Raw genomic sequence first — 23,675 nt, 5'->3', positions numbered from 1 at the left:
GTTAAGGGGGGGGGGGGGGGGGGGGGGGGGGGGGGTTCACCCTGATTTTTTTGTGAAACTTGGTTTCGAGATAGCAGTTGACCAACAAACTAGGACCGGTGACCAAACTTTTGAGGGGGTCCCAGACCCCAACCGCCAAACGGTGCCTACGGGGCGGCCACGCCCATATTTGGTCCAAATTAGGCCCAATTTAGCCAAATACCCTCAACATGCCCAAAACCCAGATTTTAGGTGCTCTACTTGTAGCTACTGGTCCCTTGAACTCGTATATGAATTTTCATCAAGATTGGACAAAAAATGACTGAGTTATGAGCCAAAAACCATATGCCCATATTTGGGCATACGCACCAAATTTGGTCGATTTTGGCCCATAAATTGGTTAAATATCAATATTTTTGAATGAAACCAACTTTATATGGAAGGTAAGCCTATACTACTGGGTTTTGGGCATGTTGAGGGTATTTGGCTAAATTGGGCCTAGTTTGGACCAAATATGGGCGTGGCTGCCCCGCGGGCACCGTTTGGCGGTTGGGGTCCGGGACCCCTCAAAAGTTCAGTCACCGGTCCTAGTTTGTTGGTCAACTGCTATCTCGAAACCAAGTTTCACAAAAAAATCAGGGTGAACCCTCCCCCTTAAGACATTTTGTTCAATTTGACTGTGTCTTTGAAAATTTTAAAATATTAAATTGACTTTGAATTGTGGTCAGATTGTACAGCATATTCAAAGTACCAAGTGGTCTAAAAACACTGGTCGAAGATATTATAGCGTAGTGACTGGCTGGCGCCTGGCGCCGTTCAGTAAGGGCCGGTCGTTCACATTTTTACCACCCCCCCCCCCCCCCCCCCCCTCCGTTATCAGTTTTACACATAACTATTGTGTCAAAATTACAGTAATCATTTGGAAACCCCCCGCCTCAGCTGATTACGCAATATTTGAACGACCCCTAAGCTTAAGGCGCAGGCCGTTTCAGCACAACAGCTACGTGTAAAGCTGGTTGCAGAGGGGTAAAAAAGTGCGCTCCTACTAAAACGCTCGCCCAAATTTTAAGAAAATTCTTGCATCTTGTGAAAAGGCCCTTGAAAGTGTACTCGGTGTATTGGTATTTTTGGACGCTGATTCCGAATCACCCCCCATGACGAAGGGTTAAAATGCTTCCCTGGAGAGTTATGGGCAAAAAACCGTTTTGGTCACGTGACAGGCTAGTAAAATACGAATTCGATTGTTTAGGGCTCGGGTTAGGGTTAGGGTTGTAGTAAGGGTTATGGTTAGCTTCGGGGTTATGGTTACCGGGTTCCGGTTAGGGTTGGGATTAGGGTTTATGTAAAACCGTTTTGTACGGCTGCAAAACCATAAAAACCAAAGTCACGTGAAATTTTTGGGCGAGCGAATTAGTAAAAGCCCAAAAAGTGATAGCGTAATACTATTACTAATATTTAATAGTAATATGTCAATTGTCAATGTGAACGACCCCTAATACTAATAAGTCAATTCTTGTCAGACCAAAAATGCGATTTTAGCGGTTAACGACTTTTGTGGGTTAATTATAATTCCCAATTAAAATAGATAGCGCAATTGGGGTAGTATAGGGGCCAACCCCAACGATGTCCATGCTAATTTGACCAAAAATTGGGAAATATATGATGGGCATGTCATTATATTTATATTGCCAATTGCCACCCTTACATTCTCGTAAGGCACGACCATCTATTATAAATATTTATTAAATTATAAGGAATGTTGTATCGCGATGCGTTACTGTGCCGCGCCGCGCACTCAATGAGGCTTCTCACAGCTAGATCGGCGAAATGCGCTACTGTACCTCGCCGAGCTGCGATGAAATTGAATTGACATCGTCAATTAATAAGGAATGCGGCTTGCCACGGGTCCGTATATAGCCGATTTTGCAGATTTAAGTTACAGAAAAACTAGCGGACCTATAGCAGCAATATCGGATAGCTATAGCGAAAACTATCGGATGTGTTAATTGTTAATGAAGCTAGTATTGACATACGTTGCATGCCACTTTTCGCGCGCGCGATATTGGGATACGAAACATGTATCAAAGCTAGTACTATTCTTTGCTAGTTTGCGCCGGTGTCCGCTATACTCCGCTAGCCATTAAGCCATCCGCTAGGTACTATAAATGCTGCATTTTAGTGCATCTCCGTGAGGCGCCTGCTAGCTTGCGCTAGCCATCCACTGGCTTTTGTATAACTTAAATCGGGTAATTTTACCAAAACCCATAATCATGGGTAGAGTGGACCGCTGCCAGTGTCTCTCTTTCCCAAACAAAAGGAAATGATATTAATTTGATTGACCGTTCTCAAATGCAAAATGATACCGAGAATGAAATCGGTCGCTCGCTTTTCCCATTCATTCACGGCTTACGAATTGTAATAATTTTCGATTGATTACATGTCAATCAGATGCTGTAAAAATCTCTTTGGGTTGCGTTCGGGTCGATACCTAGTATTTCGGGGTAAGGGTGGTAGTTATCACTTATTGCATTAGCTGAAGTTTATTGAATCTTTATTGCCGAGTACAGCTGCCTTTGGGTAGTTCTTCTTAATCTATTACAATTGTAAATGAATGGGAAAAGCGAGCGACCGATTTCATTCTGATCGGTATCATTTTGCATTTGAGAACGGTCAATCAAATTAATATCATTTCCTTTTGTTTGGGAAAGAGAGACACTGGCAGCGGTCCACTGCCACTCTACCCATGATTATGGGTTTTGGTAAAATATCATCTCTTTTTGATTATAATGTCAGGGTACTTTATAAAGTCGAAATATAAACTGATATCTTCATTATAATCATAATAAGGAGGAAGTTTCAACGATTTCGAAATTTTTCCTTTAAAAACATTTCCTTGTGTTTAGGTAAGCATATCGGTCGATCACTGACTGAATATACCACTTAATACTCATTCAAGTTGACATTAAATTCATATATAATGACATTAAACTGTCGTGGCAAAGCAGAATTTGTTGGAAATCACGAATGAGCAAAATTCTCACCTTTCGCACGTGCAAACTTTGAGCGGACGTTGCATGCGCATCCAATATTGAATCGCCGTAAATTTTTGCATGTAATTGTTTTATATACAGCTTGATAAGCATGCAAAGTTTCAAAGTATTTCAAGAAGAACTGTAATCACAACGGCACTCTAAAGTTGACAGAAAATGACGAAAACAGCAATTTTCAGTGATTTTAGCAATTTTCTATCAATTTGGGCGTGTCCCCACGTGTGCAACTTTTCGATTTTCAACTTTAAAACTAGCCTAATGCACAATTTATACCTATAGGAAGCAGAACTGAGCTCCACAACCCAAGGCATGGCCCAACACCAAAGAATACTAAATCGCAAAATTGACGTTTTTATAAAATAATTCTTCAAAAAAGCACAAACTTCAATGACAAATATCTTTATGAAGGAGCAAGCTAGAAAAACTTTCCGGTAGATTTTCAGAATGCTTGAACAATTATCTGAGATAAAAATTTCCTCAGATTTTGAATAAAATTACTCCTTAATGGGTTAAAATTAATTTTAAAAGTTATTACTTTGTCAAAAATCAAGTTTTAAAAACGGTTAACTTGACGACGTCATCAAGGGGTGTTTATGACGTCAAATAAATTTGTATACAATGTAAACTAAAGTGTAAACAATTATTTGCAAGACCTGTGGTCGGAAATGGCTGTATCTTTTATACTTTTGAATCTATGGACACTTAAATACAGGCTACAATTGACTGGCAAAGCGTCTATCCCTGAATATATATGTATATCTCAATCTGTATGTATATGTCCCGACAATCTGTCGTAAAACAGGGGTTCTAGAAAACCCATTTCCCGATGCTCCTGAAACCTGAAACTTTTTTTGCAGTCAATTTGGTCAACGCCTAGACGCCCTGAAAAATTTCAGATCTCTAACTCAATTTTAACATGGTTTTTAGGGCACCTGAATATGGCGATTTTGGGTTTTTACCGAATTTCGTATAATAAGCCTGTGCTGGCGAGTATTTTATGCAAATTTCTTAAAAATCTGAACATAACTATTTTTTATTCCTGTCATCTTTGACATCAAATTAGAATGTTTTGAACTAAAAATAAATCTGCTGAACGACTTCCGATGAGTCTTAATGCCTGGAAAACTCCTGCCGGAAAACTCCTGCCTTCGGCCGCCGCCTCCGGCCGGAGTGCACGCTTCGCGTGCACAAAAGAGGCTTGTAACGTGTACCAAAGGGGGTATAATAGTAAAAGGGGTATAATAGTAAAGGGGGTATAATAGTAAATGGGGAACAAAGTATACCCACAATAAATGCAACGGTCGAGCTTGCCAGCACTGTGATACGGACCCGTGTTGCCGAAAACCCTGCCGGAGACGATAAATGGTGATGATGCGCTATTAGTATTGGTTATTTTTATTTTAACCATTAACATCATTTATAATGTATATTTGTACACCGCAGCACCGCTAGTATAGTATTACTATTACTATAATAGTAATACAGACCGGTACAGACACTACATTTTCCACCAATTATTAAATTTAATTGACGATGTCAATCCTTCGCATAATCGGGGTGTACGCGGTCAACCGTATATTTTTTCAGTCTAATTTTTCCAGAATTCTAAGTTCTCAGTTCTAGGTATTTTTATCTCCGCACTCCTGACTCCGATTTGTGTATCATCCCGTCCACTTAATGCCTAAACCTACGGTGGAAGCGGAATAAAATATTCGGGGTATAAAATGCATGCCAGAAGCCGGCAAGAAAGGAGGCATGACCTTTTCAGTTTTCTTTAGACATTACTATTACTATTAGTGGTCGTTCACATATAACGTTATCAATATTTTAGCAATTTTTACCCCCTCCCTTGTCCCTAATCAACCGTATTTGGTATTATCAAGACCCAATTTTGTACAAAAGCTAGAAGGACGAAATAATTTAAATCAAATATTCATTTAAAATCTAAATATCATTTCGAACACCTAAAGGAAATTTTTTGCCTTTTTATCTTGATACATGTTTTCGTATCTTGATACATGTTTCGTACCCCAAATATCAGAATATTATTGATTATGTCCTTTTTCCGCCTTCGGCGGCGCGCTCGAAAAGTGGCATGCAACGTATGTCAATTTTTATCCTATTTCGACCTCAACAATTTTCCAACAAAAGGTCCCTCCTATATAAAAATTGTTAAATTTGTGAAAACATTTGTTTTTCAAATATCTTAAATTTGGTACTAAACGTTTTGTCTTTCAAACTGAAAACAATCCAGTAAAAACATTTCCGAAATTTATTAAGTTTTCATGTTTTCTACCTCGATTTCGAAGTCCCCACCTCACCCTCGATGTACGATCTTGGAGTCGAGGCTCCCCCTGCGATCTCAGAGGGCAGGCCTCCCATATGCAATACGAGTTCGGAAGCGGGGAGTCTGCCTTTCAATGTAAGTAATTTGAGAATGACTCGGGCCGAAACACTTGTAAAGTTTTCCTGGAAACTACTTTTTTCCACAATTCATGTCACTCTGATCATAAATATTTTTCAAGACCTAGCCATCGAGAATTTTACCATCGAGGGTGATTACGTATTATCAACAACATCTTACATCATGACCCATATAGTTTCTTTGACATTAAATACAGAACTCGCTGTAAAATTAGTTCGCCATTTGTATAGGACAGGGATAATAAACTGATAACTGACCAAGGTATTAGAACTACAGTATTAAATTATCAAGCCTAGTCGGATTGAGGCGGAACTAACTGTCATATTCCACAGATGTTGAGGTCATGGGCAAGACGAAATCGAGATGTTGACTTAAAATGGTTGCTAGCCAGTCTTCAAAAGCTCATAGACAATGTATACGTAATACGTTTCAATCATAGTGAACGCTCAGAGTTATTCGCAGATAGTAAGATGCATACGAAAGCTGTTGCTATATTACTTCGAGAAGAATCTAACCGTTAGAAATCGCGCCGCGCACGCACAAGATCAACTTTGCGAATGCTGAAAAACGTGCTTTCAATAACAGAATGTTCTTGCGTGTTTCAAATTCGGTGGACTTTTGAGCATTTTACTCAACGGTAAAAGCAAATTGAGGATTTGTGATGCCAAAGATTGCCACAGATATCCTTATACTTTAAGTTGGAGAAAGAGATTATTCGTTAGTTTACGAAGGTCAAAGCGACAAAATACTTTCTATAAATTAATAGAATAATCAAATAGATATAATAACATGACCTGCGTGCTTGAAAAAAACTGTACAAAAAGATGTCGAACATAAAAGCCCACAAGCTAATAAAAAACTAAGAGTTAGTTTACATTCGTCCTTCTCTGACAGCATTTGCGTACGAGTTTGGATCTTCTTTGCTGGGCTGGTAGATCTTGATCATATCATCAATTCTGAGGATTGTAATTGCAGCCTCCGTAGCAAACTTCAAGCTCTTAATTTTGCTCATAGCTGGCTCCAGTACTCCTGCATCTTTGTTATCTCTGCACTTTCCGTTCTCCAGATCCAGTCCGATCCACTTGAACGCTCTCTTAGCTTCAATCGTCTGAGATGCATTGTGGAAAGCACGCAGCTTAGCAACGAGCTCTGTCGAATCTTTAGCGGCGTTGACAACCAAGGTCTTAGGGATAACAAGCATAGCTTGTGCGAACTCAGCAATAGCAAGCTGTTCTCTGGAGCCCAGAGAAGTGGCGAAGTTTTCCAAGTAGATAGAAAGAGCTGCCTCCACACAGCCACCACCTGGTACGACTGCCTTGGATTCGATAACTCTCTTGACGGCACACAGGGAATCGTGGACGGATCTGTCCATCTCGTCCACGTAGATGTCGTTGGCTCCACGTAGGATGATGGAAGCTGCTGGTTTAGCTTTGGTTCCCTTGATGATAATCAGCTCGTCATCGCAGATTCTAGTCTGGCAGATCTCATCCGCAGCACCAAGGAATGATGGCTCGAATGACTCTTCACCTTCCAGATTTGAGAGGGAAGCAACGAGTGCGGCACCGGTGGCTCGTGCAATTCTCTTCAGATCCTCTTTCTTGCACCTTCTGACAGCCAATGCACCAGCATCTACGAAGTATTTCAGACACATGTCATCAATACCTCCTGTTGTCAGGATCACATTAGCTCCAGAATTCAGGATAAGTTGTATTTTCTCCTTTGTGATGTCAGATTCCCTTTGTCTGATGGCATCCAACTTCTCAGGATCGTCAACAACTACCTGCACTCCTAACTTCATCTTAGATTTCTGGAGGCTGAAATCAATACAGGCAATCTTGGCATTCTTTATAGACTTAGGCATCAGCTGAGAAGCCACAGTACAGTTGAGAGCGTATCCTTTGATCATCTGACTCTCTCTGACGGATTTACCATGAGCTTTCAGGATATTAATGGTCTTGATGGGACACTTCTGTTCTCCTCTAGTGTTAGTGAACCTGATCAGTTCAGCGCACTGTACGACTATGTTGGAGAAGAAGTCCTTATCAGAACCGATAATCTTGGAGGACATGGAGGTTTTAGCAACGTTAGCGAGGCAGTTCTTTCCGAGATCGGCAGCGGGTACTGACAAGTTATCTTGGATAAACTTTACAGACTCTTTACAGGCCAACCTGAAAGTAACAAGTTTTATTAACTCAGCTGATTCACTTTCGGTGGGAACTTTGAGATTGGAATTTAAGCTAGAGGGTTTACAACTAAAATGTTTTTATCACATGATTTATTTAACTTATTGGAACTTTTACTCCACTTAAAAACATACAATAGCCACAATAAACATATTATCTGGAACCAGTAAAAACTAACTTGTATCCGTTGATGATAGTGGTAGGATGAACTTTCATTTTGATGAGCTCGTTTGCAGCACGAAGAAGCTCAGCAGCAATGATGACAACACTGGTGGTTCCGTCACCAACCTCCTCATCCTGGAGCTGTGCCAACTCGCACAGCACCTTGGCAGCTGGGTGCTCAACCTCGAGTAACTTGAGGATAGTAGCTCCGTCATTGGTTACTGTCACATCACCCACCTGAGGCACAGTGTGTTACAACATGGTGGTTAATTCAGTACGAATTGGTTCCAGCTGCTACTGGTGACAACAGTTAAGGGGGCCGGGGGGTCTTTTTCAAATTTCTCTCGAAATTGATTTTATAATTGTTTCTATTAGAGGGGAGTGAGATCTATCTGCTACTTTTGGTCCTGGCCGAAGCTATCGCCGGTAAAAGGTCAGCGCTCATGTGCAATTTTATTACGCGATCGATTTGCAATCGTGCGTACCGAAAATCGAGTCTAAAAATCCATCTTCTTCTGTACAGTTTATGAGCTATCTCTCTCTCTCTCTGTTCTGGTCAACGGTTTCTGGCCTCTTACGTTAAGATGGAGGCCTTCTCACCGTGCCCACAGAATGCAACTCCTGCTAGCTGCACGCCAGGACTCCCAAAGTATATACCCCAGGTCAATATCATTAAAAATATGTCGTATATTATTATATCTGGGTGAAATATGTCATGGTTTTTATCACCCGATGCGGCATTTTTGGGCCCCACAATGATCCAAATTGGCAGAGCCCGATCCAGGGGGACAAAGCCTGCTACAGGCGAGTCCTAGAAAAATTTATTAAAAAATTCTTAACTTTTTTGATATAATTTTTCAAACACAAGGATATTTTTTATATGATATCCCCCGTCAGATATTTAGATCCATGTCAAATATGCGCTCATCTTATCAAATATGCGGGGACGTTTTTCATGTCAAGTTTTGCCTGTAAAATACAGGTAAAAATATGCGTGAACTTTCTCAGATATTTGTAAATCATGACATGATGTCAAGATTTCGGATGTCATGATTTCGGATGTCATGAAAATATCAAAATATTCGCAAAATTTTTTCAAGAAATTTTTTCGAAAATTTTTTTAAAAAGGAATTCTGTAATCAACTATTTCTGAAATTAAATTAATTTGTAACAAAATTTAACAATAATTTTGTTATTATGTCGTGGTTTTCCTTCGAAATATGTCGTATATTAATATGCGAAATATGTAATGATATTGACCTGGGGTATATACGAAATCATAAAATAATAAATATCAATGCAACAGACCCCTGGAGTCTTGAAGCTGTCACTACCTGTCTCAGAGCAAACCCACTTCCGTTGTAGTACTTCTGCGGTAGACAAGGGACTTCCGAGCAAGGTCAAAGCCTGGGAGATATGTCTCTATGCGGAGATGGGCCTAGGTTGAGTTCCTAGTATGGGATTTAGCGAAAGTTCCTGGTGAAGAATCCAAGGAGGTTACCCAAAAGAGTTTTCCCTATCCAGTCTTGTCGACTGTTCCACAAATTTGAAGATATGATGTAGTTTACTGGTGTTAAGGTAGAGTTTACCAATTATTCTCATTCTGAACGTCATGATCTGGATGCACTTGTAGAGGAGGTGCTGGGATGTTGCTGCTTCTCCTGAAAAGTGTTCGCAATCTTGCGTCTTGAAGTTGACGTTGTTTGCCACGTTCTGAAAATAAACTAGTGGGCTGTGACCTATTCTGAAAGCGACCATGTTAGCCATCTGATGTGAGTTCCAGAAAAATAAAAGTTCCTGTATTTAATTTGTGGAGGAACATCACAAGTGGAATGTTCCTTTGTCACTGAGTGTGGCCTATTTGGGAGGAAGGGTTCTGGTCCTATGGGGATGTTGTTGGATTGATCGTCCCTTGCGAATTCTTCCGCTAGTTCTTTACCGTATACTCCTTAATGTCCTGGAACGAAGTCCTACTCGATGTGAATACCTAGTGAGTTGGTCTGAGATGTTCAGAACGAACCTGGAGTTAAAACTGGTGCTGTTAAGCGCTTTAAATGCAGCCTGGGAATCTGAGAGGAATTTATGATTGATGGAGATCCTAAGTTATCATAAGTCCAGATACTTGCCATGTATAACGCAAATAGCGGGTATGATTTCCTCAATTAACCTGAAGGAGGAATGTCAGTCCTGAAATGTTACCATGTAACGTCGAGCTAAAAAAATGAATCAAAAGATTGAGTAATGCATTCGATAAACATTGTATGTTCTATTTGCATCCCCTAAGCATTGCATTGATGTTTATTCCTGATCCGGTTAGCTTTGCGTCTCAGAACTAAAGAGGTCCACTATGCTTTAGTGAGCTATGCTCGCCACCAGGGTACTGTAGATCTAAGGGTTCCCCGTGTAATGGGGCAGGCTGTGAAAAAGCAGCTCTGCAGGATGTCCGAGATGAACTGTTTTCGAGTGTTGAGATCTTCCGCTGTAGAAACTGAATAGAACCAGTAAGGGTGTCAGTCAAACTCTGCTGCTACTAGATGATTGTAGAGCGTCCAGTCACACTTCAATGAAGAGTGTGGCAAAGCTAACCCGGTCCCCTGAAAAGTGGTTACTGGAGGAAGAAGTGTCAGGAATTCTCGCTATCAGTGTGTCCTCGTAGTCAGAGTTTAAATCCCTAATTCTGTCTTATCACGAGCCTGTGTCTAGCGTGTGTCAGCCCTTACGCATTAGCTGTTTTAACTGAAAAGACCTGAAAAGTGGTTACTGGAGGGAGAAGTGCCAGGACTACTCAATATCAGTGTGTCCTTGTAGTCAGGATGAGCGAATTGGAATCCCTAGCTCTGTGGTGGGTGACTTCGATGGGACCTGAAAGCTGAAAGAGAATTTCCTGGTGATTTAGTAGCTCTTAGAGCTAGGTATCTGTGTCCAATGTATCGTCATTTGTGTGTGTACTATCTTGTAACCTGATATCTGAAAGAGAAATTTCCTGGTGCTTGGTAGCTGTTAGTGTTGACTTCCTGGTTCCTATGGGAACTTTGAGTTGGCAAGGCCCAACCTTTGTACTCAACAAGAGAGCACACCACCCGTTAGTACCAACCAGGCCACACCACGTGGAGGTTCGGAGAGGATTTCGTGACCCTTATGAGCTATCACCGTGAAACTTTCAAGATATGTTCTAAGGATCATTTAGAAGATTCTGGTCGGACAGAAATTTGACAAAATGTCCTGAACGTTTTAGGGTGATTGCTCAAAAACTGTAGAAGAAGATGGATTTTTAGACTCGATTTTCGGTACGCACAATTTAAAACAGCTCACACAATACAATTACTCATGAGCGCTGACCTTTGACCGGCAATAACTTCGGCTAGGAACAGGAGGTGACCGGGACATGATTTTAGGCCTGACCGGGACCGGGACCGGGATACAAAATGTGACTTGACCGGGACCGGGACTGAGATTATCAATTTACCGTGACCGGGACCGGGACCAATAATTTCTGGGATTTCTATCTTACCGGGACCGGGACCGGGACCAACAATCCAATTTTACCGGGATGACCGGGATTTGACCGGGATGACCAGGATTTGACCGGGATGACCGGGATGACCGGGACCAAAACTGGTATTCTCATATTGAAAGCTGCAACTTTCATTAACATTATAATTGAAAAAAAAACCGTCAATATGGGGCATGGGCCTAATGTACTACACCAATAATGTTCATGTACTGATTACTCAAGTTCACCCTCATTCCTCATTCCTCGATCAATGATCCCTCAAATTATTCAACAGTTTCATTCTCCAATTCCAATTGACAATTGGGCGTAGCCCGAGTTGAAAACTTGATGTTAGTTTGCACTTATGAGTTATGTAACGATATTAGTTACCTAAACTAGTAAACTTGTTTAGCAATTTTAAACATTGTTTTATTTGGCTCAGAGGTTGTTTAAAGATGAAATTCACAATGAATGAAAGTAAAAACTTAAAATCACAGTGAATGAAATTATGTAAAATATCCCGGTCAAAATACCGGCAAATTTGAGTGATTGACCGGGACCGGGACTGGGACCAAGAATCCTGAATTAACCGGGACCGGGATCATAAATCAGCATTTGACCGGGACCGGGACCGCGACGAAAAATTTGACTTGACCCGGTTGACCGGGACCGGGATAGCTGAAAATTGCCAATCCCGGTCACCTCCTGGCTAGGAACAAATTTTTCTATAGGACCAAAAGCAGCAGATAGATATCACTCCCCTCTAATAGAAACACTTATAAAATCGATATCGAGAGGAATTTCAAAAATACCCCCTACTCCCTTAACACAGGTCTAGAGAGATATAATATCAAATTCATAAAGTGCTAATTTAAGATTAAGTTAATTGTGATGTGTGAGAAGTGCAGTCAGTATAGTGCACAATATTCACATATCCGCTGTTAAACTACACTTCCACTGGGATCCGTGAATTATGACAATCGACAACTTGTTGGGCCAGATGACAATTTGTTCGGCCAGTTAAGCGACACACTTCAAGACATTGATGCAAACTATGAAACAGCCCAATATAACTTTGCAAATATTACCATAGCAACTAGAAGAGTTTAGAGTCGAGTAATGTCAAATGCACAGTTTACGTGGACAATAAATATCGTATATACACAACCATCTCGGTTGGTACCAAAGTACTGGTTCAGGACTAAATAATAACAGAAATTTACAAACACAAATTTCAGTGCAATTTATCATTATTAAAAGGTAAGTGACATTTTGTGCGTGCTTTTAAATCTTTACTTATAAATTACACAATCTGAATACTAAGTTTAGGGCTGAGTTCATTATAGCCAAACATCTGTGCTGCAAACCATACACAGGATAAAATAAAGCTTCTTATTCATACGTGTAACATAACATCAAAATATAGTTAGTACTGTATTATATATACAGTATACAGTAGTACATGAGATTAGGTCAGCAGAATATTACAAACCTCATCGACCAGCATTTTATCGAGACCAACAGGTCCCAGAGAGCTTTTGACGATGTTAGCGATAGCGACGGCAGCGGTCATGTTCTGGGTTCGAACAGACTCTCCCTTCTCACGCTCTCCGAATAATGAAATGCTTTGTGTGGTGGTCATGGTGCTGACTTCCTACTGGATGGTTACTGTTTAATTCAAGAGATGATCAAGAAAAAAATCATCATATCTGCTTACTCTAAAAATCATCATATCTGCTTTACCATCGATAAAATGTACAATTAAAAAAGACTATGTCTCTATGAAGTCTAACATACTATTACAATTCAAAGTATCAGAAAATTTAAAAACTTAACATTGAGATGTCATAATTTTACGGATAATAATAATAATAATAAGGCCCCCGCTCAGAACACCAGAGCTAGTGAGTAGTGGGTCCGAGGCTGATACTCGTGGTCAGCACCCCCGGGGTCGGTAACGGCAGCAGTCCATTGGATGGCTGCCGGCTAGAGCTACTCACTCCCTGGCATTGCCAGATGTCTTCTTCCTGAGGTTCAGTTATAGCACAAAGTTTAAACTATTAACACTGTTAGTTCCCCCGTTACTAGTCCAAGTAACGGGCTAGAACTTGATCAAACAGCTGGTGAAACACCTGTAGACCACCAGAACCTCAGGCTCTTATGTCCCTTCTCAACATCACTTAATGTTATCATGAGATTTTGTACTTGCTTAATATTCATGTTTAGGAGGGAAAAAAGAAAAGAAAATTACAAAAAAAGTTAAAAAGAAAAAAAAAAGAAAAAAAAAAGCACAAAATGGAAAAACCAAGAAAAATATCTGTAACTGAGAAAGCAGTATTTTAAGATAATATATCCCCTGATTTTTATTCCATATCATAGCAGCACAGACTGCTGGTACTGAAAGAATATCATTCCTTTGGAAATATTACTATCTATAATGTTACTATACTCGAGTAATTATAACATTGTAATCATTTTATATTTCATTGTATTGTTTGTTAATTGTCCCCCGGTTAATTCCCTTTCTTGCCTCTCGTTGGTTAAATTCTTGTATCCTTCTGCTCTAGCTCTTGGTTTGTTGACTAGGTGCAATTGACACCTAGTGGTTTTCTTATCGGGCATGGACTGACCTGCAGAAGTCCCCCAATCTTAAGTTGTGGACTCGTGACAAAAGGATGCGTGGCCATGGGTTAAATGGTTACTAACGAGTCTACTACCCAGGGGAGCTGGGCGACGCGGGGCAACGCTCAGTGCTCTGTTTTCCCTGCCAACTCTCTAGGGGGTATACTAAGTCCCCCAGTTATGATATGAATTCTCTCTCAAATTTTTCAAACTCTCCTACTCTCCCTACTAATGGGTCAGAGCAGGATCAACAACCTAACATCATCCCTCCAGCTCGACGTGAGAGGAAGGCTCGCACGGAGACTTCCACTCGGCACACGTGGAGCAAGGAGGACAACATACAGCTCATGACGCTGTATTACCAGAGCCAACCATCCCGCTCTGGTTACAGGAGAAGACTCCGATCACTGTGGGATGATGCCGGACTCTTCACTTGTACGGAACAAAGATTGGCAGACCAAGCAAGGTCAATCAGAAATAATAATCTCCTTTCAGACATAGAACTACTGGAGATTCGAGGTACTCTTCCACCTAGCGTAGTGGAAGAGGCTCCAACAACGACAACTCAAGCTTTACCCACAGTCTCCCAAGCAATCAGGACGTTGAGGGATGCAACTATCCCAACTGTCGCCGCCGAAGAACTCACCCCCACCACAACGGTACCTGATTTTGACAAGGAGGCAATCATTGAACGGCTAAAAAGGCTCCTAGAAGACCCTTCAGTGATAGAAACCAAGCCCCTGAGACATGTGAACAGAAAGAAGCTTATGGAGGAAACATCTCTCATCAACTCATGTATAGCAGAGATTCCAACTTCTTCAATCACTGAAACCAACACCCTATTGCTTGCAGGGGCACATTTAGTCAGCGAAAGACTTGGTGAAAAACCTGCAAATAAGAATACAGGGAAACGGAAAACTCCACTATGGAAAAGAAGAATCGAAGATAAGATTACCCAGGTTAGGAAAGACATCTCCTACCTTGAGGAGAAGAAGAAAGGTACTACCCTTAAACAAAAAATACTAGAAGGGCTCAACAGACGTCACCCTCTGTTGAAGAAAAAGGGTATACCATGCATCATTGAGGAGCTCAAGCAACGTCTTCGCGCAAAAGCAGCTAAGATAAAGAGATTTAATAAAAGATGCGAACGATACCACCAGAACAAGTTGTTTGGAAACAACCAGAGGCAGTTCTACAGAAACCTTCAAACAAACCCTGAAGAACAGGATATCTCCCACCCTGAGGCTGACAAGGATTCTTGTCTGAAGTTCTGGAAGAACATATGGGAGCAGCCGGTTGAACACAACAGTGATGCTGAATGGTTACCGGATGTCAGAACAGCACTAGCCTCAGCAGATGAACAGAGACAGTTTGTTATAACTAACACCCTGGTTGCAGATAGAGTGAAGAAAATGACTAATTGGTCCTCTCCTGGTACAGACGGACTGCATGCTTATTGGATAAAGCACTTTAAAGAACTCCACAATAGGATTGCAGATCAACTTATGAATTGCCTAAGCAACGCTGATATCCCAGACTGGATGACATTGGGACGCACGTACCTGCTCATCAAGGACCACTCGAAAGGACCCATCCCAGGCAATTTCAGACCTATTACTTGCTTATCAGCTATGTGGAAACTGTTCACTGGTCTAATCTCAGATTCCATTTACCACCATTTAGACCAGCAAAAGCTCCTCCCCCCTGAGCAGAAAGGGTGCAAGAAGAAGAGTAGAGGATGTAAAGAACAGTTAATGATAGACAAACTCATCCTGAAGAACTGTAAACGAAGGAAGCGGAACCTGAACATGACGTTTATAGACTACAAGAAGGCGTATGATAGCGTCCCACACTCCTGGATTCTATCTTGTTTGACCATGTGTGGCATCTCTTCATGCATCATAGACCTGTTTGAAGCCTCCTTCAAACAATCGTATGTTAACCTGATGCTTGGTAAAGTTTCCCTTGGGAGAATTAAAATTAATAGAGGTCTATTCCAAGGAGACTCAGTCTCACCTATCCACTTTATCATTAGTCTTATACCCCTGTCCATTCTTTTGAATAAGCATGACATAGGATACTCTCTGGAGAGAGGAGGTCAACCGAAAGTGTCGCATAGGCTATATATGGACGACCTCAAGTTGTATGCCGAGAGTGAAGACGAAATGCACACACTGGTTAATACCACAGCAGAGTTCAGCAGTGACATAAAAATGGAATTTGGGCTAGAGAAATGTGCCGTGGTGAAGGTGAAGAAGGGAGCAAGAGCCGTTTTTGAAGGCATCTCCCTACCCACAGGTGAACAGATCCATGAGTTGGAGGACGACGGCTATAAGTATCTCGGAATACTAGAAGCTAATGATATACTACACAAAGAGATGAAAGCACTGGTTACAAAAGAGTATATCAGAAGAGTTAAAAAGGTTTTGAAATCCCAGCTTCATGGCAGGAATAGTATACAAGCGATTAACACCTGGGCTGTACCTGTGATAAGATATGGAGCTGGAATTCTCTCATGGAATGCTGGGGAGACCAAAGCCTTAGATGTCAAGACCCGGAAACTGATGAGGATACATGGAGCTCACCACCCCCAAGGAGATGTTGATCGGTTATACGTCAGCCGTCAACTGGGTGGCCGTGGGCTACATAGTATAGAGGAAGTCGTTAAGAGAGAGGAGAATGCACTCACCACTTATGTGGTGAGAAGTAGAGACCCAGAACTGATTGCTCTGAAGGACTACTTTGTCAAAGACAAGATACTCTTGGGTGAAGAGATAGAGAAAGATATTGACCGAACACAACGCGAGGAAATCCGCAAGGAGAAATGGACTGCTAAAGTGATGCACGGACAGTTCCCAAGGCAGATGATGGGTACAGCAGACCCGTTAACCTCTTGGAACTGGCTCACCCAACAAGATTTGAAGAAGGAGACAGAAGGATTGTTGATAGCAGCTCAAGACCAAGCACTTAGGACTAATTAAGTGAAGCACAGGATTGACAAAACACCTGGCTCTTCTCCCCTCTGCAGACTCTGCAGAAATCATTACGAGACAATAGACCACATACTGAATGGGTGCCCAAAACTTTCACAGACAGAATATAAGTGTCGGCATGACAAAGTAGCTGCCGCATTGCACTGGAGTCTGTGCAAGGAATACGGCTTCCCACGCAGTAAAAGGTGGTACGAACACCGGGCAGAGAAGGTGCTGGAGAACGGACAAGTCAAGATATTGTGGGACTTCCATGTCCAGTCGGACCACGTTATCGAACACTGTAGACCGGATCTCCTCCTGGTAGACAAGGTAACCAACGCAGCAACCATCATTGACGTTGCAGTCCCAGGAGATACCCGGATCTTGGATAGAGAACAAGAAAAGATTCTGAAATATCAAGACCTGAAAAGAGAAATTAAGAAGAACTGGAATTTACGAAAGGTCACAATCGTCCCTGTGGTGATAGGCGCATTAGGAACTATCACCATAAACTTTCGTAAACACCTCGACGCAGTCCACTGCAATCTGAGCATCTCTAATCTCCAGAAGACAGCTCTGCTTGGATCAGCCAGGATTCTCAGGATGGTCTTAGACATTTAATATATTTGAGTGTATAATACACTGTAAATACTCTTTTTTTTAAGTTTAATTTTCACTGGGTACTCTAATAAACACTTTTTACCTGGTCCTCTTATTTTTCTTCCCTTGCTATGCAAGCCCTGTCTCTTGTTTATACAATTTTTAACTCGTATATTGGGTAGATTGAGTATTTATTATGGATTTTATATTGTTGTTAGCCCTGCTGATTTGTGTATTAGTAATGATTACCTATCTGATGGACTACGGTATATACAGTTGATGGTAGTTTTCTATTATTTTTCTTCTCTTGCTCTGCAAGCCCTGATTCTTGTATAAACATATTGTTTGATATAATATTGTATATTTTTGTATTGATTGTGGTATTTTGTGTGCCAGATTCAGCAATGGGTTCTTGCTGAATCACTGTATATTACACTCTGTGACTAGTCCCTTTGATCCATCTCTTGCCCTGCAAGCCCTGTTTCTTGTCTATACAGCATATAATTATTGAATGTATCACATTGTAGTATGTAATAAACATTTGTAGTAGTGTAGGATTGTTTGAATTTCTTTTTGCTATGTTTTATAATATTTATTTGTATAATTTGTGTGTGTTTCTCCCGCTTTTCTTCCCTTGCGCAGCAAGCCCTGTCTCTTGTAAAAACAACCTTGAAAGTTTTGTAGATACATATAGTTTCTACACCTTTATCCTCTGGTCCCTAGGGTCAGCTGATCCCGGGCCAGAGGAAAACTACCGACTGCCAAGGTCTGACGCCTAGGCAGTCGAGACCTCTTATTGAGACCCTTTATAATAATAATAACGCTTTATTTGTATACCGCTTAGGCCGTATAAGCGACCAAAGTCCAAAAAATGGAGTTGATACTGGCCAACAAAGCGGTGCAGATAAATTTACCTTAGTAGTCCCTTTTCTAATCAAAAATTCAAATTTATAAATTGTAGATTGATCTTAAAGTCCTGCGTCCATGACTACTGAATCACCAAAAATACTGTTCGCACATACAGGATAGGCTTGATGAAATAGATGGGTCTTGAGAGCCTTCTTGAAAACATCTAGTCGAGAGATGGAGCGTAGTGAGTAGGGAAGTGTATTCCAGATTTTAGGAGCAGTGTGAGAGAAAGACAACTAAGTTAGATTGTAGATAAAAAGAATGGGGGCTTAAGGGGATATCCACCAAAATTGGCTAACCCAAATGACCTCACAGGAAGTTCAGTGACCATCTATCGCACCGATTCCAACCCAACAATTTCAGAAGTATAATAATTTTTTTGGAGAAATTTCGGTCGTTCGCTCAGTACAGGCCGTGAACACTGCAATGCCAATAACGGGGAATTCCCAAAACCGCACGCTCATGATTGAAAATGTACGTAGTGCCAATACTTCATAATAATTATAATAATAAATTAATGTTATTTTTATACAGCACCAAAAGGTTAAATAATTTAAATTTAACCCTTAATAATAATAATTCTATACAGTTACATAATTGAAACAATTATGGCCCCTTATTGTGGGCAGAGTATGTGTCTTTGTTGAAGTGTCCTGGTATAAACTTATCTGAGTGACTGCATTAAAATAATTTAAGGAGAGTTCTCTTAAAACATTAAAACAATGGGGATAAATACTAAGACCTAAAAAATCAAAACAAAATGCAGCCATCTAATTTGTTGTTAAGCTTTCTCTCCTCCTACGATTGACTAGTATAGTGGGACCATCTTTGGCGAGTATTAGGAACTTAGACCATTACAAATACCGTACTGTAAGTTTGCAAGGTATGTGGACTAAGTGGGTCGAGAGTACTCGACTTGAAAGTGGGTGTTGAGAATCCTTAACTAAACTAAAGATAATGACATCCAGAAGATGAGGCAGTAGAGTGACTAGTGAGTGGTAGAGGCTGAAGGAGAAGAAATGTCACAAGGAGAATAATCATCTTTATGATAGTTTGTCAATAGCAATTTGTGCTACAGAGCGGAAGGCAGTGATGCTGTTATCACTATCATCTCTTAAGATAGACCATGATAGTTGGTCATTAGAGGAAAGCTCCTGCAGGGTTTCCCTGTAAGAGCAGCTGCACAGTGGACAGTAGAACTTGTGCTGAGTAGGATAGCATTCAAATCATGTCTTTAAAAGCTTTAGATAGATACTGAGGGAGAAAATTCATGCTTGTAACACGCGCTTGCATGGCCCAGACTATATCAATGGACGGGAGGATTAAAGTACTTTCATACACACCAGCATACTCATTGATGGCTTAAAATGAAGCTAAGACATACTCCTATCAGATTCACCATAAGTTAGATACCATAATAATCATTAAATGTGTCTAAAATGAGGAAGCTTTGACAAGTGCGAGTGGTTTTGGCATATTTTGGTATAAAATGGGCCCTGAGATCATATTTTTCTCATTAAAATCACATATATCACGAATATTTATGTGTGTTGGGTGTATTCTCATTGGTATCAACCATTTCAATCATCTAGAGCAGCTTTCCTGATTCTTTGTCTCATGAAAATGGGCAAAAAAGCTCATAAATAGTCCAAAATCGGTCATTTTCGCCACTTTAATAACCTCATTCCTGGCACCAAGAACACTTTGGGTACTCAAAACATGATCTTTCGGATACCTCAGACCCCTAACTAGCACATGGAGCAAGAAAGAACAACATGAAGGGACTTTTAAATTTCCATGGTTGAGAACCCAATGTCACACTATTCGTTCATTAATCCTGCTATCACTGATACCTAATTGACAGTAGAGATCGTGCATCTCGCCTTGGACGGTGGTAAAAACGGAAGTTAATAACTGCAAGTTAAATCCTGACTAAATAAGGCAGATTCACCTAACAAGAAGATATCCAAGAAAGGTTAGCAGGTTTTCTAACAAAACATAAGAAAAATAGATGATGACCACAAGAGATCTATGTGTGAGACTCATCAGACTAACAAAATGATAATATACAAGATAATAAAGATGAAAATTCCTAAAATATTAAATTTTCTATAAAAATCTATATGAATGAAACAAATTTTCGTGCACATACAGAATGAATGGTTAATAATTTAATATACATGTAGACCAAGGTCTGTGCACGGGATGCTTCCTGGAAGAATCCAGTTCTTTTAGCAGGGCACCCTACCTAAAGCCAAATTGAGATATAATAATCATATTCCTAAGAAATAATCAGAAATCGAATGATTAGATTAGATTAGATTAGATTAAGAATAATGACATAAACATCATCACTAGTTTTAAACATTCTTTCTGACTTCCTCATTATCAGAACTGTGAACATTTCACAGCCTTCGTCAATAAAAAACAAACAAATTCTATAAATAACATAATTGTCATAATTTATTTACATATAAAAAAGTTTATGTCCTTGTAAAAAAGTCTGTACAAGAGATATGAGTAACTAATATAGAAGAAAAAACAGGAAGTTGTCGTCTGTTGTAAAATAAATAAAATATCTAGAATATAAATTAGAATATAAAATAACATTCAGTCAATGTGTCGTCAATAAACTGTACAATTATCAAATGTTAAAACTGGGTGATACAGTCACTCCAAATATTTTTTTTGAAAACTGGCCACGGGCTTAAATGTTACATATCAATCAATTACAATTCATTAATATTACCAATATTAAAAACTACAATTCATTAATATTACCAATATTAAAAACTATCGAAAATATTCAAGAAAGTATTCTCTAGCCAAAGGGCTAAATATTTAAATCTAAATCTCCAAATATACAAACAATCTGAATACAATACAAAATTATTTAAAAAAAGAAGCTTACTGTAGAACTTGACAGTAAGTGATGTTACAGTTTTTGAAATAAATTTTCGTGCACATACAGAATGAATGGTTAATAATTTAATATATATGTAGACCAAGGTCTGTGCACGGGATGCTTCCTGGAAGAATCCAGTTCTTTTAGCGGGGCACCCTACCTAAAGCCAAATTGAGATATAATAATCATATTCCTAGAGAAATAATCAGAAATCGAATACCAATCGAATAATATGATATATAGGAGTAGTAACCATATTTACTATGCAAAATGCCCCAACCACATAGTGTAAATTTATATAGAATTCAAATTCCATATCATCATTAAACCTCAATAGTCAATATAATAGCCCAAGCAAAATTAAATAACTTCTTATATACCTTACTGTCATACTACAAATTAATTAAACATCAATCAAACAGTTTAAATGTGAAAATCCAATACAGGCATGTCAAATTATCTAGGCAACATACGAGTAGAGACGGTGAAACAAAAAACAGAGTGGAGGAAGATGCTAAAATACTTGAGACAAAATACAAAGAATATGGCAGCTTTCTCCTGGGTGCCAACCCAAAAAATTTTGGTGTCCCGGGATAGAGCCTCCTTTTCTGACCTACACTACAATTAAGTTGGCAGCCACAGTGAAACACGAAAAAGAATAATATCTCGAATGTTGCCCGAAAATCCTGAAAAATTAGAAGCCCACAATAATTGAAGAAAGAGAAAAGTTTACCTACTAAAGAATGAAGATTTTTAAAAGTTTCTAGTAATATATTATTTACTCAGTAAATATCAAAGGACATTCTGAAATGATGAGCTTTTAGTTTTCCCTTAAAGTCCTTGATGTTTACACATTTCCTGATTTCTTGAGGAAAGTTGTTCCATAATCTTGGAGCAAATGAAGAAAGGCTTCTGGTGGACTGTTTAAAGGGAAAAAATGTCGAGGTATACAATTAATTGACGATGTCAATTCATGGCAGCTCGGCGCGGCACAGTAGCGCATCTCGCCGATCTAGCCAGAGAAGCCTTATTAAGTGCGCGGCGCGGCACAGTAACGCATCGCGCCACAAGGTAAACAATGAAACTGTTGAAAAACAAATCGTGACAGTTTTGAGTCGGTCCTCTTCGTATCTCTAAAATTGAGGTTCGCATTTTTAGAAGTTGTAATGGGCTTTAACTTTGGTGTTGAACTTGCTGTGCGAGGTAAGCAAGCATGATAATGTAATGCGCGCGGCGCGTCGGATTGGTGACATCCTCCACTTTACTTTCAATTTTTTAATTTTACGCGTACTTTTTTTCACTCCTATCATCCGTAAAAGAAAAAACAATTAAATAATAACCTAGCTGACGTAACTGGCGATGTTTGGCAAAATTGTGTTATAAAATATATTCAAATAAATTTTATTGTCCAAAAATTACCGCGCGGTAATAAAAATAAACTATAATATAAATGCGTACGTCACTAAGCTTGTTGGTTTTTTCAAAATTATTTCACGTATTAAATATTTTAATTAAGTACTTGATTCACGATGTCAATCCTTCGCATCTCGCCGATCTGCGAGAAGAATTATTTGATCTGCGAGAAGAATTATTTGATGCGCGGCGCGACCCAGTAGTGCATCGCGCTACAAATTAAGTACAAAATACTTTTCGTTCGTAAATGGTAAAGTTTACGTAATACTGCATTACTTGATTTTAAATTTGTTTTCCTAATTAACTAACCTTGTCATACGTTGTATGACCCGCCGCGCACGAAGTGCGCGGCTCCCCCTGTAGCGTCGAAGACGCTACAGTGAAACGACTATACACTATAGTGAAACGACCGTGGGGGTCACCACGTGATACAATTATAACCCATTCCCAATTGTTCAGCAGGTTTGATAAATTAATTGGAGAAGAAATAATATTTGAAGCGCAATACACTACTGGGCCGTGCCGCACATCAACTAATAATGTTTTTTTATACATCGCTCGAAATTTAAGCAGAGTTCTAGTTGCGAACATTACAAAGAATTGACATTTTCAGTCAAAAATAGTATGCAAACTTGCTGTATAATTATGTAACTTGTAATTTGTAATTATACTTACCTTTCTTGTTTCTACATTTAGTAGAGGCTCTTACGGGCTTTGTCTGCTAGATACACTAAAATCACCAGACCCATCTTAAAAGACGTATTTTTGACCGTAGAATCGATTAAAAGTGGTTAAAAGTGTTTAAAATGGGGTTACCCTGTTTTTATTTTGAAAAAACCGATTTTTGGCCCCAAAAATCGCCATTTTCAATTTTTTTGAGGTTTTTTAGAAATTTCGACAAGTTAATTCAATCGAAAAGCTTAGATATTTTGGGTTCTTGTACATTTTTATTTGCCGCACTA

General features: G+C 39.7%; 2 protein-coding genes across 2 annotated transcripts; one reads left to right on the top strand and one right to left on the bottom strand.

Annotated features, from left to right (window-relative positions):
* Nucleotides 1–6,176: 6,176 nt before the first annotated feature.
* On the bottom strand, nt 6,177–12,962 carry LOC134813501 (T-complex protein 1 subunit alpha-like). The gene is made up of 3 exons (XM_063821304.1): nt 12,785–12,962; nt 7,816–8,036; nt 6,177–7,622 (listed from the first exon to the last, which is right to left on the bottom strand). The coding sequence occupies exons 1-3, from the start codon at nt 12,932–12,934 to the stop codon at nt 6,326–6,328; spliced, it is 1,668 nt and encodes a 555-aa protein (XP_063677374.1). The 5' UTR covers nt 12,935–12,962; the 3' UTR covers nt 6,177–6,325.
* Nucleotides 12,963–14,099: 1,137 nt separating this feature from the next.
* On the top strand, nt 14,100–16,895 carry LOC134813200 (uncharacterized). The gene has a single exon (XM_063820888.1). The coding sequence runs from the start codon at nt 14,100–14,102 to the stop codon at nt 16,893–16,895; it is 2,796 nt and encodes a 931-aa protein (XP_063676958.1).
* Nucleotides 16,896–23,675: the final 6,780 nt, after the last annotated feature.

Source organism: Bolinopsis microptera, chromosome 3 (genome assembly GCF_026151205.1).
Source record: "Bolinopsis microptera isolate Bmic1 chromosome 3, MBARI_Bmic_1.0, whole genome shotgun sequence".
NCBI lineage: Eukaryota > Metazoa > Ctenophora > Tentaculata > Lobata > Bolinopsidae > Bolinopsis > Bolinopsis microptera.
Note: the sequence above shows the minus strand (reverse complement) of the source record. Positions and strands in the feature narration are given on the sequence as shown.